The sequence below is a fragment of the Pelmatolapia mariae genome, linkage group LG15 (genome assembly GCF_036321145.2).
Source record: "Pelmatolapia mariae isolate MD_Pm_ZW linkage group LG15, Pm_UMD_F_2, whole genome shotgun sequence".
Classification (NCBI taxonomy): Eukaryota; Metazoa; Chordata; class Actinopteri; order Cichliformes; family Cichlidae; genus Pelmatolapia; species Pelmatolapia mariae.
In genome coordinates, this window is record NC_086240.1 from 5,326,987 (window position 1) to 5,341,962 (window position 14,976).

General features: G+C 39.6%; 1 protein-coding gene across 2 annotated transcripts in view; it reads right to left on the minus strand.

The window, feature by feature from the left end:
• LOC134642677 (MAM domain-containing glycosylphosphatidylinositol anchor protein 2-like) overlaps nt 1-14,976 on the minus strand; it is a 191,157-nt gene that overhangs the window by 79,238 nt on the left and 96,943 nt on the right. For both annotated transcript variants that reach the window (XM_063494596.1, XM_063494597.1), the window contains 3 exons: nt 9,079-9,275; nt 4,302-4,434; nt 3,809-4,078 (listed from right to left, as the gene is read on the minus strand). In XM_063494596.1, coding sequence (XP_063350666.1) covers nt 3,809-4,078; nt 4,302-4,434; nt 9,079-9,275 — 600 coding nt within the window. The remainder of the gene's footprint in view (nt 1-3,808; nt 4,079-4,301; nt 4,435-9,078; nt 9,276-14,976) is intronic.

Genomic DNA, 14,976 nt, shown 5'->3' on the forward strand with positions numbered 1-14,976 from the left:
AGCGGGTTTTACGAGCCTTTAAGACTTTAAAGTCTTTCATACAAGGATGCAGTACAGTGCAAAAGTCTCAAGGCACCCAAATGTCTTTATATGTTTTTTTTTAGGAAAACAGATGCAGCAATTTACTGAAAGATGCAAAAACAAATGGGAATGCAGCTTTTAAGAGAAAAACAGAGTTCAACTGTAACAAGCAGGACATGAAAGTCAGTGTTTGTTTGGACAGCCTTTATTCTTTAACACCTGAACTCTCTAAGGCAGCTTTCCTGAAACTTCTTTAAGGAGTCTATAGGAATAGTTCTCCAGGCTTCTTGAAGGAGATTCAAAGTTCTTCTTTGGATGTTTCTGTCTTTTGTTCTGTTCTCTATCAAGATGATCGCACACAACCTCAGTAATGTTAATATTCTGGGGAGGCCAGTCCATGACTGATAGTGGTCTGCTGTGAGTGACTTTGTTTTTATAATTCAATGAATTCCATCAATATTCCCATAACAATATAAAATGTTCAAATTTGTCATTCTTCAGCTTTTTCTTCCTCTTTCCCTTCCTGAATAATAGCTTCTTGATAGCTACCCATCAACTGAAACCGTTTCTGATGAGATGCAAAAGCACTGTGCCAGGTCATTGCCGGATTCTTTCCTATTTCTTAAGGACATGATTTGCAAATAGTGTTCATCTTCTGTAGATAGTCCTTTTCAGGCCTGCCACTTCTTCTTTTTTCCATCACTCGTACAGTTTCCTCAAAATGTATCTATGGACTCACTCTATACTATGCAGAGATATGCCAAGTTTTCAGGTAATAGCTCTTTGGGAATCACCTTGTTGGAGCAAAAATACTATTTTATGCCTGTCAAACTATGTATGGCAAGTTTCATAGATTCCACTAATGAAATAGAAACAAATTACAGAAAGATAAAAAATAAACTTGGTTCTTTGCTAAGTTGTTGGTTATATGTGGACACAACAGTGGCACGTCTCTTGAATGATTCACAGGTCAGTGCTATATGGTTTTAGAAATATACATATTTATTCTTTTAAACATGGTCAGGTACAAGGACTCAACAGAAAAGGAGTGAAAAAGCAGCCAATGCCCAAGATAAACCTTGAAGAACTATTGCTCAAGACTACTTTTAAAAAAGAAAAGAAAATCTGGCTCCTTGGAAGCAAAATATTAAAGAAATGAATGGTGGTTCAAGACTTTTGCACAGTACAGTAACTCCATAATGACTATTTTTTTCTGTTGCTTAATCAATACAACTTTAAGAACAGTAACAATTATATAAAATATCCAAGTCAAAGTTATATAATGCATTAAACTTTTATATCTGGCGAGATGGCACAAATAAAATACTTATTTGTCTGCAAACCGCTGCATAACAAATCAGTGGCTGCGTATGTGTTTGCTACTAGTTATTCAAGTAGAATAATGCATATTCTTCCTGTTTAACTTTTTATGAGTGCAGACAATGCTCCATAGGCTTAGACAGATGACCGAGGTCTATATATTTAAACAACACATGTTTAATAAAGGTAGTGAATTCTCTTTTATGATATTTTACTAAGATCCCAAATGCGACGTACTGTGCATCCAGATGTGAGACACATCAGCGAGAGTGTCATATTTATTGCAGTGACTGCCTGCAGTGAGTATGCTCTGACTTATTCGCTCCCATGGGACACCTGACATCTCCTCTTTGATGTAAGCCTTTCAGTTCTTAAGTCTTCAACTGTATGGGCACTTTCACAATACGGAGACGGGGTATATCTGTCAGGGGGACCATCAGAGATGATTTGTTGATGATTTGATTTTCAGCCTAGGGAGTATATGGCTGCATAAATAAATGCTTCCAAACAGACTCAGCATAGCGCCGACCTGATGATGGAGCTGTGGCATAATCTCTGAGATGGAAAGAGAAAATTATGACAAACTGCACTTCTGAGCCACTCTGCTAAACTCCTGTTCATATGTCTTCCACTTATGTGCGTACAGAGAAACGTAAAGTATGATCATTGCACAAATGCTTGTTTTGTTTGTCAGGCTTAAGCTAATTAATGCATGTTTTTATTCACCTGCCACAGATTCCTGCATTTTCTCATTCAGGGCACTGGTATCTTCTGTTATGTCACAGATAAAAGTCTGATCAAACACCATCCTTAATCCTCAAGCTTAGTAACGGCAATCGATTTAAAAGTATGAAAGTCAATTTCCTCAGGCGCTGTGCCGCATCGCTGCCGCTCTTATAGTGAAATGGCTTTTCTTTACAAATTCGAACACTGCCTTTATTAAGAATTAGTCCTCAAATACGTTTTCAGCATATGACTTTTTTTTTACATTTCTTATGCCAAGTTCATATCGAGTACAAGTGCCCATCATCTGCTGGGTATCCACTTTGATAGCGAGCCATCAGTACGACAAGCATGCAGAAAGTGGTACTCAGAAAACAGTTATTTCTGTAATGAGCTACAGCAAGATCAGATGCTCCTCTGCCTCCTGTGCCACTCAGGTGAAGAGCAGCTTGGAAAATAATGTTTTTCTGGTAATGACCAAGCAGACAGCAGTGACCCACCTCCAGCTGCTCTTGTTAAATTTGTGATAACCACTTCTTGAATCAGTGTATTTTAATTAATGGCTTCACGCTCTCTTCCCGCTAGCATTGACCTCGACTGTTTTTAAGTTATCCACAGCTGAAGTAAAGATTCGATGGGTTTGTAACTTTAAACCGCACTTTTTTATCAGAAGCTATCGAGCCTGTGAATATACTGAATAAAAACATATGAAGAAAACAGAGAAAATTTCAACTCTATTTATGCCTACATATTTGCTATAGTATACCTTTTACCCACTTAAAACTCAAATGAATTGCTACAATCCAATAAACTATTAAACAGTCACAGGCTTTTTGATTGTCCTCTTTGGCTGGTGTGGTCAGAAACAGCTACTTCGTGAAAAGAGATTAGTTGAGCATACTAAAGGGCCCATTAATGTCATTGCAACCAGTGAGATCACCACAGCCTCGTCACCATTCATTCCAGTGTTGATTGCATGGGTACTTGCTGAAGTATTCTACTTAATGCCACTAAAAAAAACCCTGTGCATCAGCACTGGTACTGGAGCAGAGGAAGTCAAAACAGAAAGCAAAGTTACTGCAGAGTTTTCTCAAAAACTCTCATCTTTTCAAGCTGTTACAGCATCTTACTCTGCATAAGCTGGGAATCTCTGAGCTTCTGCATTGATATTTCTTTGAAATGGCAATGAAAAGCGACACAATCGGATTCTTGTGTCTTCAACCCACCCATGTCGGCAACGGGACCTGCACATTCTTAAAGTTTCCACAATATCCCGAAGCATTCTGATTTGTTTATGGGTATAAAACCAAAGTATCGAATGGTACTGTTAGCCACATTATCCGATCTACACTCTAAGGATTTTTTTTTTAATGGTTGTGGAGGTATTGCAATAAAAAAAGTAATTTACTGGGTTTTCAGATTCTTAGATTCCATCTGGACACCTGTCTTCAGTATGTGGATTCTGCATGGCTTCTAAAATGGGCAGAACAGGCTTTAGGGTTAGCATTAGCAGTGTGACATGGCTACACACACAAAAAAAAACCAAAACAGGTTGGACTGTGGGTTTCTGTTTACCAGGCTAAAGACATAGCTAGTATAAACGACCGAATGAAAATGGAAGTCTTGAAAGACACATTTTCTAAATATAAACTTTGATACTTTTGCACCTAGATAATCAAAAAAATAATATATATCTTAGGTTGGGATCTATACATTGTTTTCATATGCAGGTATGCATTCTCACCTCGCACTACAATGGTAGTGGACTTCTTAGCAGGGTTTCCCACATTGTTGCTGGCCACGCAGCTGTAGACCCCCGCCTCATCTGAGGTGATGGCCGGAAGCGTAAGTGTGCCGCCCTTCACCACACTTCTTTGTGGCAGGCTGTCATTACTGCTGACCCAGGTGAGAATGGGAGGTGGCTCACCTCCAGTAGTGATGCAAACCAAGGATACTGTCTGTCCTGGATTCACCACAATAGGATCCTCTACCAGCAGTTTGATGGACGGGGATGCTGTGGAAAAAGAGAGCATCGATGATAGACTGGAGGAAGATGGACGGCTTTGGCAGTTATGACAGTTACAGAATAACTCAGCTGAGAAAATGCATGACAGTTCATCTTTCTCTTTCTACATCTTTCTTTTTTTTGTACATTTTTCCTACATTTTTTTTTAGGATATAATTATTTGGTTGTAATAAGCTTTCTGTGCACAAAAGTCAGTAATGATGTGGAGTACCTGTCTTGTTGGTAAGTCTGAAGATAACACTGCGGTCAGGAATCCCACACACATTTCTGACAGAGGCAATGCAGCTGTAGTTAGCGTAGTCTTGGGGACGCAGATTCTTCAGCTTCAGAATCTTCGTTTCCCCCTGCAGCTCAGACGAAAAAACAACACTGGTATGCAAATGTGTGCAAAAATATGAACATAATCAAGTAAAAGAAATATAAAAAAAATAGGCACTGGGAAGGAGATTACAAAGGCCAAATTGCTCCACAGAACAGTCAACGATATTTATTAACACATATGTAATTTTAATAAAGGCAGGTGAAAAAGTGCCACAGAGTTCAGACATTTGATAGTTAAATCTAAATGAAAATGATGCTGATGTTTTTCAGCAATGAGTGGATTACTCTCTAGTGAAAAGCCCTGTAGCATTCTTTACCACAGAGCTCCAGGAATACAGATGGGCACAGTAGGGGATCTCTCCACAGAAATGGCTCGCCCATTGACAAAGTGCGTTTGATTCCAACCAGGCCTGTCAACTATGAGCCCCACCCGAAAGGTTACAATAAGGATGTAAATCTTTGATCTGGCTGACTCCAGTGTGTGGGTGCAGGGATGTGTTGGGGAGGGAATCAAAGATGAGTCAGCCACATGCTGTGGCAGCACACACAACGCTCCAATCACTCACGACTTTCACACCCTTTCATTTCTGGTGAGGCTCATGGATAAATTAATTGCATTAGATGAGCCATGGACCCAACATTTCGCTTCCTTTATTTTTCCGTTACCACTTTTGCTTTGAAGCGGATCTCAGGGGAACGATGCCTATGGTACTGAGGTATTCGAAATGCAATTGGTGCAACTGGTAGGAAAGACAATTTGGGGTTGAAGCCACTAAACCAAAGTGGTCCGAGGGATTGATGGCCATATTGATGGACAGATTGAACACTAAAGTACATAAAGAGCTTTGGGAATGAGACTTAATAGGTGTCTATAGAAATTTGGGAGGAGTGTGGTGTCTATCAGCCAAAAAATATGGCATCTCTAGCTTTGTTTTCATGCTTTAACTGCATGTTTGTGAGGAAGAAAAACAAAAATCGAAACCACTTGGGCTAACTTAAGATGTTTGGTGGTAAAAATGACTTGAGGGTATTTTTCATGCAAGCAGCAGGACACTGGCTCTGGGAAAATGTCTGAGGGAGATGAATCAAAAAAATGGTTACCACATTCTGAGATGTGGTAACCATTTGAGACACTTTTTTCTTTTTTAGCGGTTTAATTCATTAATGAATCATCCACTAGACTGTTTGATTACCTACTTAAAAGCCTTGACACTTGGATCATAATAATTTGCTAATTCCTCACAGGAAACACTAACATTTATAGCTGCAAATCTGATACAGTAATAATGCAAACTTTCACCAAACAATGTGAATAAAAAAAGGTTTTATCAGCCTCATTTCACATTCTTGTTGCTGGTCAAATTGTATCTAAGTGAAGTGAACTACATTAGGCCAGCGGTTGTAAATGTTAATAAGCAGTTAATAAATTGATTTTCTTTCTGACCTTTTCCATAAGCTAGCTGGACAAACAGTTGGTTGCAGTAGGCATCCTCATTAATTACAGCAAACAAAAAAAACCCCAAAGTTTTTTTTTTCCACATCTTGGCAACTCCAACACTGATATTAAAGCCCATCACAAATTAGAAAATTTTACATTACGGCTTATTGTCATTTTATAGAAGGTAACATCTAAAAAAAAGAGAATATCATGGCACACAAAAGCATCAAATCCATAAGTGTTAATTATTCTAATAGCCTAAAATTGAAGCAGAAATAATGGATGAAGTGGATAATTGTGCTATTTTCGACACATTGCAGGTAAAGTTGTGCGGCCAGAGGGAAAACGTTACAGACAGCAGGACGTGGTTTCTACAATAAAGCCACACCTCTGCTTGCTTAATTATGAACTGGTTTAAAATGCCACTCCTGCATTTCTATAGCATCAGTGGGAATATGAAGCATTTTGCTGGGCTAGAAAAATTGTGCCAGAGTGAAGAAAGGAAGTCATAAAGATACACTTAACTAAAAATCTCCATGGATAAAAAAGGAAAACGAGACAAAACTCGACCCTGCAGCTTTGATTTAAGTCAGTTACAAGTGATTCCCTGAATAGTCTGCCGAGAGTTCAGGCAAGTTCCAATATATTGTTGAAAAATAATGTTATTAGCCATTTATATGTGCAAATTACTTGGAGTTTAGTCAGGATTTATTTGGGGTTGGATTCACGTAATGCTAATCTCTGAGTTTTGGGTTGTGTTCAAATTTCAGACCCAATTAAAGCTTTAATAGAGGGCAGGATGAAGGAGCGAGGGAAGGAGCAAAGAGGTATGAAGAGCAGGATGGAAGGGAGAAGTGTCTTTTGGGGCCCGGTTGTGCAGCTTCTTCAGACTCATTCACCCACTCTATTAGCTCCAAGCCATCTTTCTCCATTTGGCCAAACATCAATTTCACTTCCTTTTTTTAAAAACCAAAAAAAAACAAAACTTTTTTCTTTTCCTCTTGCCACTTCTTAAGCCTCTTTTCCCTTTTCAGATGTCTTTTTCTCTTTGTCATAGATTTGTATTCTCTCAGACGCTCCATTCCACATACAACTCACATCCAATTCGATCAATTCCAAAAAAAGAAAAAGAAAACTACAATTCCCTCACAAGTGACTGAACAATCTCAATCAGTTCTTTGTTGACTGCACAAAATCCATTTTGGAACAAAGCTTCTCAATTTTCAGACGGTAAAGAAAATCCACTTGCTCGTCTGAAAGAACTGATTTGTGAAGAAAAGTCTTTCCGCAGCCTTTCAGCATCTGCAAATCCTTAATATGCATGTAACTCATGAAACTGGGTTAGTGAGGCTGGTACTGCACTCTAAGGTATGCAGCAGGGTTTTATAACAAATAGCCACAACAATAATGTTATTGCCAATACATAATCAAATCACCCAAATCAAATAGAAACACTATAATTACGTGACAACGTGCTGCGTTGATTCGGTAATTAGCCACTGCCTCTTACTCATCTCGCTAGAGAAAAATGCAGAAAGGGTGTGCGGCTGTTGTGACAGTGTGATGTTGGGTTTGTTAATGCATTGTTAAATGAGATCAAGATATATCATGATTTAATTTTGTATGTGTAGCATCAGTTTTAAAGCTTTGCAGTACCTTTAAAAATATACCACAATATGCAATAATACAGTGCATTACCAATATTAATAATGGCACTGCTAAGAAAGATGGTTTACTTTAGGTGCAGGGTTTAGTTTTTTTTTTCTTTTTCGAAAGGCCATTTATATTCGTAATAAAGGCCATCGCGTAATTCCTGGAGTGCAATGAAGCTTCACATCTGATGGCAAAAATAATACTTTGCTCTTTTTGTTTATTGTAACTGACGGAAACCAAAACACCCTCCCATGGTGAGAGAGCAATATACTGCGGGAATTTCTGGAGAATTCCAAGCCTTTTTTTTTGGTGTTTTGCAAAACTGCTTGATTTATAATGAAAATGTTTGTTGGAATTTCTTTCGCCTTCCCATGGTTAAACAAACAGCACACACACACACATGAAGGTGCCACAGCTGCGACTTAATTCTGGTCATGAGTGGATCTCTAAATAAATATGAGAGCACGCTGTGAGACAGAGTTTCAGCTAATTTAGCACCTGATAAACAGAGCTTGTGCTTTGCCTTCCGAAGGTTATTAAATGGTTTCAGATCCTCTGTACGGTATCAGCCTATTTGTTCTTTCTTTGTAGTCTCTGGGAGGAGGGCACAAGGTGCATGTCTTAATGACAGGTTGGGCAAAACAGAATTCAAAGACTTTTACCAAAGGTTCACATTCAAATGCTAATAACATTAGACAACAGTCAGTAAAAAAAGACGGCTGCAGAGTCATGGTTGGAAACTTGAACCCATCTCCTCGAGCAGTTTTAAGTATTGCTGGAGGTTGCCGTCAGTTGCTGGGAAAACGATTTCAAAATCCTCAATCATAAAGGCTGACAGACCCGTGACAACCACCTGTCACTATGGAAAAAACATATGTTCTCCAGCTGGTTAAGAAAAAAGCCTCCTTGTGTTCTTTTTGGTCACTAGGATATTGCTGTGATCATGGTTTTAATGGAAGTGGTGGACTTGTCGAGCGTTGGTCAAGCAATAAAGTCGTTCTTCGTACAACAAGTTCTGCTGGAGCTTCGCCTCTTTAAAAATGCGACACCAGAAATGTTGTCTTCAAGGTAAAAGTAGCATCTTTTGTAACAAGGAATCAGCACTAAATCTTTGACTGAGAATGTAAACCCTGTCCATTTCAAGTTCATGTCGCACTTTATCAAGTTGTACTATCACTCAGCTAGTAATTAGGAAATATTTGCAGAAAAGCATGAAAAACAACAGACAACCTGCAACCAAAGCAGTCACTAGTGACAGCCAGCCCCCTAGGAGCCACGGCTAACTAATCAGAAAACACGTTTCCCTAGCAACCAATGGTTGTATCACGTCCAATATGGGCGTATAACCATCGAGCCATGTCCACATGGTGTCACATAGGAAGGCGCAGTGGAAGTCTTTCTTGACATTTGCAAACACTTTGTTGATGAATTTGTTGTCTTAGCTATTACATTTGTTTCATAATTCTTGGTCATACCATGTCCTTCTTTTAGACCTTTAAAATAGATCAACTTTCTCTACATGTACCATTCATTTTAATTTGAGATATTCATTCAAATCACGTTCCTGTCGACTTACCTGTGTGAAAAATGGCTCATAGATCTCCACACCCTTGTCTGAGCCTTGCGTCAGGACCTCTCTCCCACGATGCCAGCTGTAGCGGACAGGCGGGTTGGAGTTAGCCACACAGCGCAGGAATACAGTCCTCTCATAGTAGAACTGTTCCTTAGCTTCTCCTATACTCTGGTGCACTGTCACCACAGGGTCATCAAGGTCTGTGAAAGGATCCCACACACACACAGAGGAGGAAGGCATTAATAAACACTTTCCCATTTTTCACTAAACAACAAATCTATAGATCAATATGTTACCATATTTCCAAAAAATAAATATATATATAAATAAATATATAATAATAATAATAATAATAATGGATTGCATTTATTGCATTGCATTCCACTATTCATTCACTCTCACATTCACACACTATATTTTCCAGAATGCTGTAGCAATAACAAATCTGTACCGTAACAGCAATCACAACTATAATCTCTCATAATACGCACTTCTTGATTGTGGTTAGAGGTCTGAGTGAAGGGGTCAGAATTCTCACTGCATTAGGGGGAGCCAGCAATCTGCATGCACTCGGGGGTCAACGTGAGAAAGGAGGTGAGAAGCCCACTACCTGAACTGTTTAAGTCAATAGGATGCCGCCCAAGGGCACATTGACTTCCCAGTCAAATCGAGCTGCTGTGTGCTCCAAGTCGCACTCCATTGTGAGCTTCAAAGACGAAAGAGGATGACAAATACTGTGCACAAAATGATGTTTGATGTCCATCACTTCAAAGAACACTGTTTGGCTGGCCTCTGATCTCATTCAGGCACTCTGTGATTTGACACATCTGTTACTCTACCCATTCCCTGACAGATCTGAGGGAAGTTTTACCCCAATACCAGACAGTTGGTTATTTGAGAAAGTGCCTGTCGTTGATTAAATGGATTCAAAGTTAATCATCTTACCCAGCTATCGCATTAAGCCTTGGCAAATGGTGTTCATCATAGCTGTGGTGTCTTTTAGCATGCTAATACTCGCCTTTTAGATTATGTCCATTTGCACGCTTAAAGAACGTGGGGAGCTAGCTGTTTCCCTTTCATCTCCATCCGAGATGCAATCAGTTTTTTGCATGAGCAAAAAAAAAAAAGAAAATAAAAAAATGAGGCAATTTAAAGAAAGGATGAGAGACACCCACGCAAGTTATCCTTCACCCTTAAAATTCTAACTGATAACGAGTGACGTATGAGGGGGCATATGATTGAGGGTGTTGATGGGGGAGTAGTGTATCAGCCAATATGCAACAATGTGGATGACTGAACTGGTGTTTTAATGTGTGAGCAAAAAAGCAAGCAAACAGCTCACGGTAAACGAATACCCAAATATTTAATGATTATACGCCTCTAGAGAAAAACTACACATGCTTTAGGTATCGTTAATGGATAAATTCATTCCTTTTAATTCAGTAGCTTTGGCCCACCCCTGGATTTGCAAAGGATCAGGTCCTAATCAAAGGGGCTGTGGGCCACAGCATCCCTCCTGGACACACCAACCAGAGAATGCTGATTCCTCAGTTTCATTAAAGACATGTTCTGCCCTACAGCCCCTTAATCAAAATCTAGCAGCGGTCAATACTTCATCCAGGATCCATTACAGTGTCTCAGGTAAGAGCAATTACCTTTGGAGGGTTGGGGAGGGAAAAAAAAGCAGGGGAGGGGGGTGACAACGCTCTAGAGAAGACAGAGCAATTGCAGGGCCATTTTAGAGGAGCAGATTGCTCTAAGTAAATACACTGATTCATTATAGAGAGGAGAAGAAGAGTATGAATCCTACATCTTATCTCTGACTCTACCCAGCGTCTGCCTCATCCGTTTCCTGCTACAAACAGTCAGTTTACCAACTGCGGCAGGAATGGAGTGATTCATTGACAGCCCTATCTACCTTGGGATACATGTGTCATTGAACATTGGACCTGATAGGAGGATGCCTTTTTTTTTTTTTTTTTTACTTGGTGACAACGAAAGTGCCTGTATATGTGTATATTAGGTAAGGAGCAGTTTGAGCTATAAATAGGGCTGAAATGATATGCAGAGAAGGAGTGGATGCTAGGAGCGCAAAGAGATAAATATGGAAATATGGAAATGTACGCAGTGGATTAAAATTTGATGAATTTCAAACAAAATTCCACCTCCACCATCATTTTTTTTCTCCCCCCGTAAGGATTGTGCGTGTGTGTGTGTGTGCATGTCACTCTTGTGCAATTAGCTTCTGAAGTCACGCTTGACTGATTGTGAAGCTTAAATCCCGGAGCCCACAGGAAAACTGCGGTGTACAAGCAGTCTGCGCCAGAGTTGTTAGGGTTTGTAATTGCAGGTTTATGGGTTCACAGGCCGGTAAATCTGCCCATGTACAGCTAAACGCTCTAGCGCACTAACCGTAGCATCACTCCGGCTCACCTCTATCAGCCATGACAAGTCTCCAAACTCTGGGTTTCTCTGTAATGGGAGGCGGGGGAGGCAGCATGATGCACAAAAGTGCAAACGTTAGATGCAAAGTGCGTGCGAGGCAGTGGAAGTCTCACAAGATGAGCATAAAAGGGTACAACGCTCGGTTTATTTATTTTTTTTCATCTTCTACACCGAAAAAAAAAACTCAAATAAAACCCGACATGATGATGATATTCCCATTTGAATAGCAGAAATCAGATTTGTACTTTACAGGCCTACCAAAACATTTGTTGGACAAATAGGCACAAGTGAGTGGTTTGGATAAAAGAGAAACTGAAGACTAAAGAAGGCACTTCATTATCACATCAAACCATGGCTGCTTCCCTTTCATGTCCCCCCCACCCACCCACCGCCCAAAAAAAAGGCAGACACCTACATGAAAACACACGTATTGCCCCACTCAACCTACACCAACATGCCACACACACACACACAGACACACACACAGACACACACACTTTTTCAGTGCTGTCTCCTGGGTGCTAATCTAACGTGAGTTTGTCTATTTCTTCTTGGCTTTGATGTCTTTCACCCTCTCCACCTGACTTGCCAAAGTCACCTGAGAAGAGAGAGCCTATCAGGCTTCCGGGCTGTCAGCCATGAGCAACAGAGGGTGGCGATTAATTTCACCTAATCACTGTCCCAGCATGATTACCAGCGGGAGCTGCTGACCTGAATGACATTTGTGAAATGTCTTTCATGAGTGAAAACAGCTCTCTTATGTCACTGACAAGCTCTTTGCTTTTATTTTGTGCCAAGGGACCGTGAGCGAGTGCAAAAGATGGGTGGGAGTGGGGTTGAGGTCAGAAACTAACAGAAACAAAAGAAAGAGGAAAAAAAAGGCTTGACTAGAAAGATATAGGATTAATGGACTATTCCAAGGAGGACTGTTTCCAGGTCTGAATTAATGGCAATCCCCCTTTTTTAAAAACAAATTTGGACAAGTAATCCTAAAAAAATCCCCCAAAAAACAAAAAGTTATCCTGACATTTATTTAAGTCATAAACTTGGTCTTTAGACAGTAAGAGTGGTTACTGAGAAAGAGTCTGCCACCTGATTTAATGTCCATCAAGTATTCATATGTCTTTGTTCATGTGCATAGCAAGATTTTTTAATAACCGCGAGGGCCCTTTTTTTTCTTAATGCTTTAGATTAATAACAATAAACTGAAACTATGGGCACGGAGGATTCTACATGAAATTTCTGTAATATTCTCAGGCTAATGTGTTACGCTTGGGATAAATATAGCGCACAAAGACCTAAAATTGTTGACAATATGCACTGTTATGTGTAAACACACATCAAATAAGTGAGCCCAAATACACCACGATATAGATGGTGTGTAATTACTGTTTGCTGAATGATGCACTTTATTGCATTTCATTTACGTGGGTCACAAGGTTAATAACCCACTTTAGTGATATATAACATTCATCTCATGCAGAAGCCTCTGATGGAATATGTGAATCCAGCATGTAATTTACTGTCAGAACATTTCCTTTCCCTCCATCTCTCAAACCCTCGGCAATAGTGACCTCTATCTCATGGCTACACTCCACAATAACTACCTCCTGCTAACTGTATCTATTTGGTGTCATCTGTTGCTTCACACTAAAGTGTGATTGTCGAGGCGGATGGATGAGTTTGGGGGGCGGCTGAGGGCATGATGCATCTATTTCTGCAATAAGTCCACTCTCACGACGGCGCCTGTGTAGCAGAGATATCTCAGTAAACTGAATATCATTCTCTGAGACATGAGATATGAGCGTGAGCAGCTTCATGTGTTGCTCTGCTCTCAGTGCTGTCGGGGGGATAAAAGGAGGGAGAGGAGAGAATCCACTGAGAAACTCGTTCAGACGCGACGGTGTGGCAAACACATTTCTGTGCCGAGAAACAAAGAAACAGTGAGTGGACACACTGCAAAATGAGAGTCAGTCAGAAGCGTAATACCCACATGGCTAGATTTCCAGTGATGTTAAATATCTAAAGACTGTTGTGACAGTTTATGGCTTGTTATATGTATACTTTATTAGCTGCAGTGCACAGTGATAAGATGAGGCTGCGTAGATTCTTTTTTATTTGGCTAAACATGAGGATGGAGTGATGTCTGCTTGGCCAATGATCATTTCATAAACCAATTCGTCGCCGATGTTCCCTCAACATATTTAGCAGACCATTGTGCAAGTTGCATTTAAAGAGGGCAGAGGTATTTCTGGTTCCAGTTTATTCGATTTCTTTTTTTCATATGGCAGATATAATTTGTACTTTCTTAGTTCTGCAGCAATATGCATTCAATGACAGTCCTTGAGCCCACATAATGATTTCCACCACAGAATGTGCCAGTTATTAATCTTTTAATGAAGGTCTGCCCGAGGGCAGGTCACGGTCATTCAGTACTGGTTGTTGGCCTTGTTTGTTGTGTACAAAGACATCTCATCATATTATGTACTGTAGATTATGAAATCCATAAATGCATTAGAAGCAGAGTAGAACTTTCTGGCACAACTTTACCTACTTTTCAGGTAAGTAAAGAGAATAAAATCATAACGAGTTAAAGCTCCTGCAACACTTGTAGCAAACAGAACAACTTTACCGACTGACTGATGGGTTTTGGCTTCATCATTTGCCCAAATAGTTATTCTGAACTAGTTGCCCACACAGTCTTTCTCAAACAGGTGAACCGCTACCATATTTCTTTCATAAGTCTTTTTGACTTGCTGTGTTACTTATTAATGCTTAGTAGTTGTGAGTTATTTCAACAGGTGTTTTGGTTATTTTTACACAACCCTTGCTCCTTTAGCAACTATCTGAAATGTGATGCTAGCATTAAAATTTAAAAAAGGAATACATGTTTAAAAAATGAATTCCTCAATTTCAGAATTGTCTATTGTGTATTTGTAGAAATGAATCTACATCAAATCTGTAAAACTTCTGCTAATCTAAACTGCTGCTGACAGCTAAATTCCTGCTAATAGCTAAACTTTAGCCCTGTGAATGTATTGTTAAAACTCACACTTATTACACACCATAGTGGCAAAGATGTAATATTATTTCAACTTGTAAAGCTGTAGAGCAAACTAAAAGAGGTAAAAGTAAATATATACATTAAAGATTTACTATTTTGGTGAGTTCTTTGTGGGGGGATTTTCATCAACTAATGACATGCAAACTCTGCCTTTTGTGCTCTCTGCAATAAACCAGTGATTCTCCTAAAATGTGAGGGAAAAAATGATGCTCTGACTTTGTCCATTGTGCAGAAAAACGATAGGATAATCTACAAAATACTTTATCTCATTAAGGCATGAAGGCTTCTTCCTGTTTAGCTTGAGATTTGTTTGGGCAGCATAAAATTGTGAGACAAGTGGTTGTTGTCATCGACTGTGTTATAGAAATAGACTAGCTTTTTCCTGTTTTTAG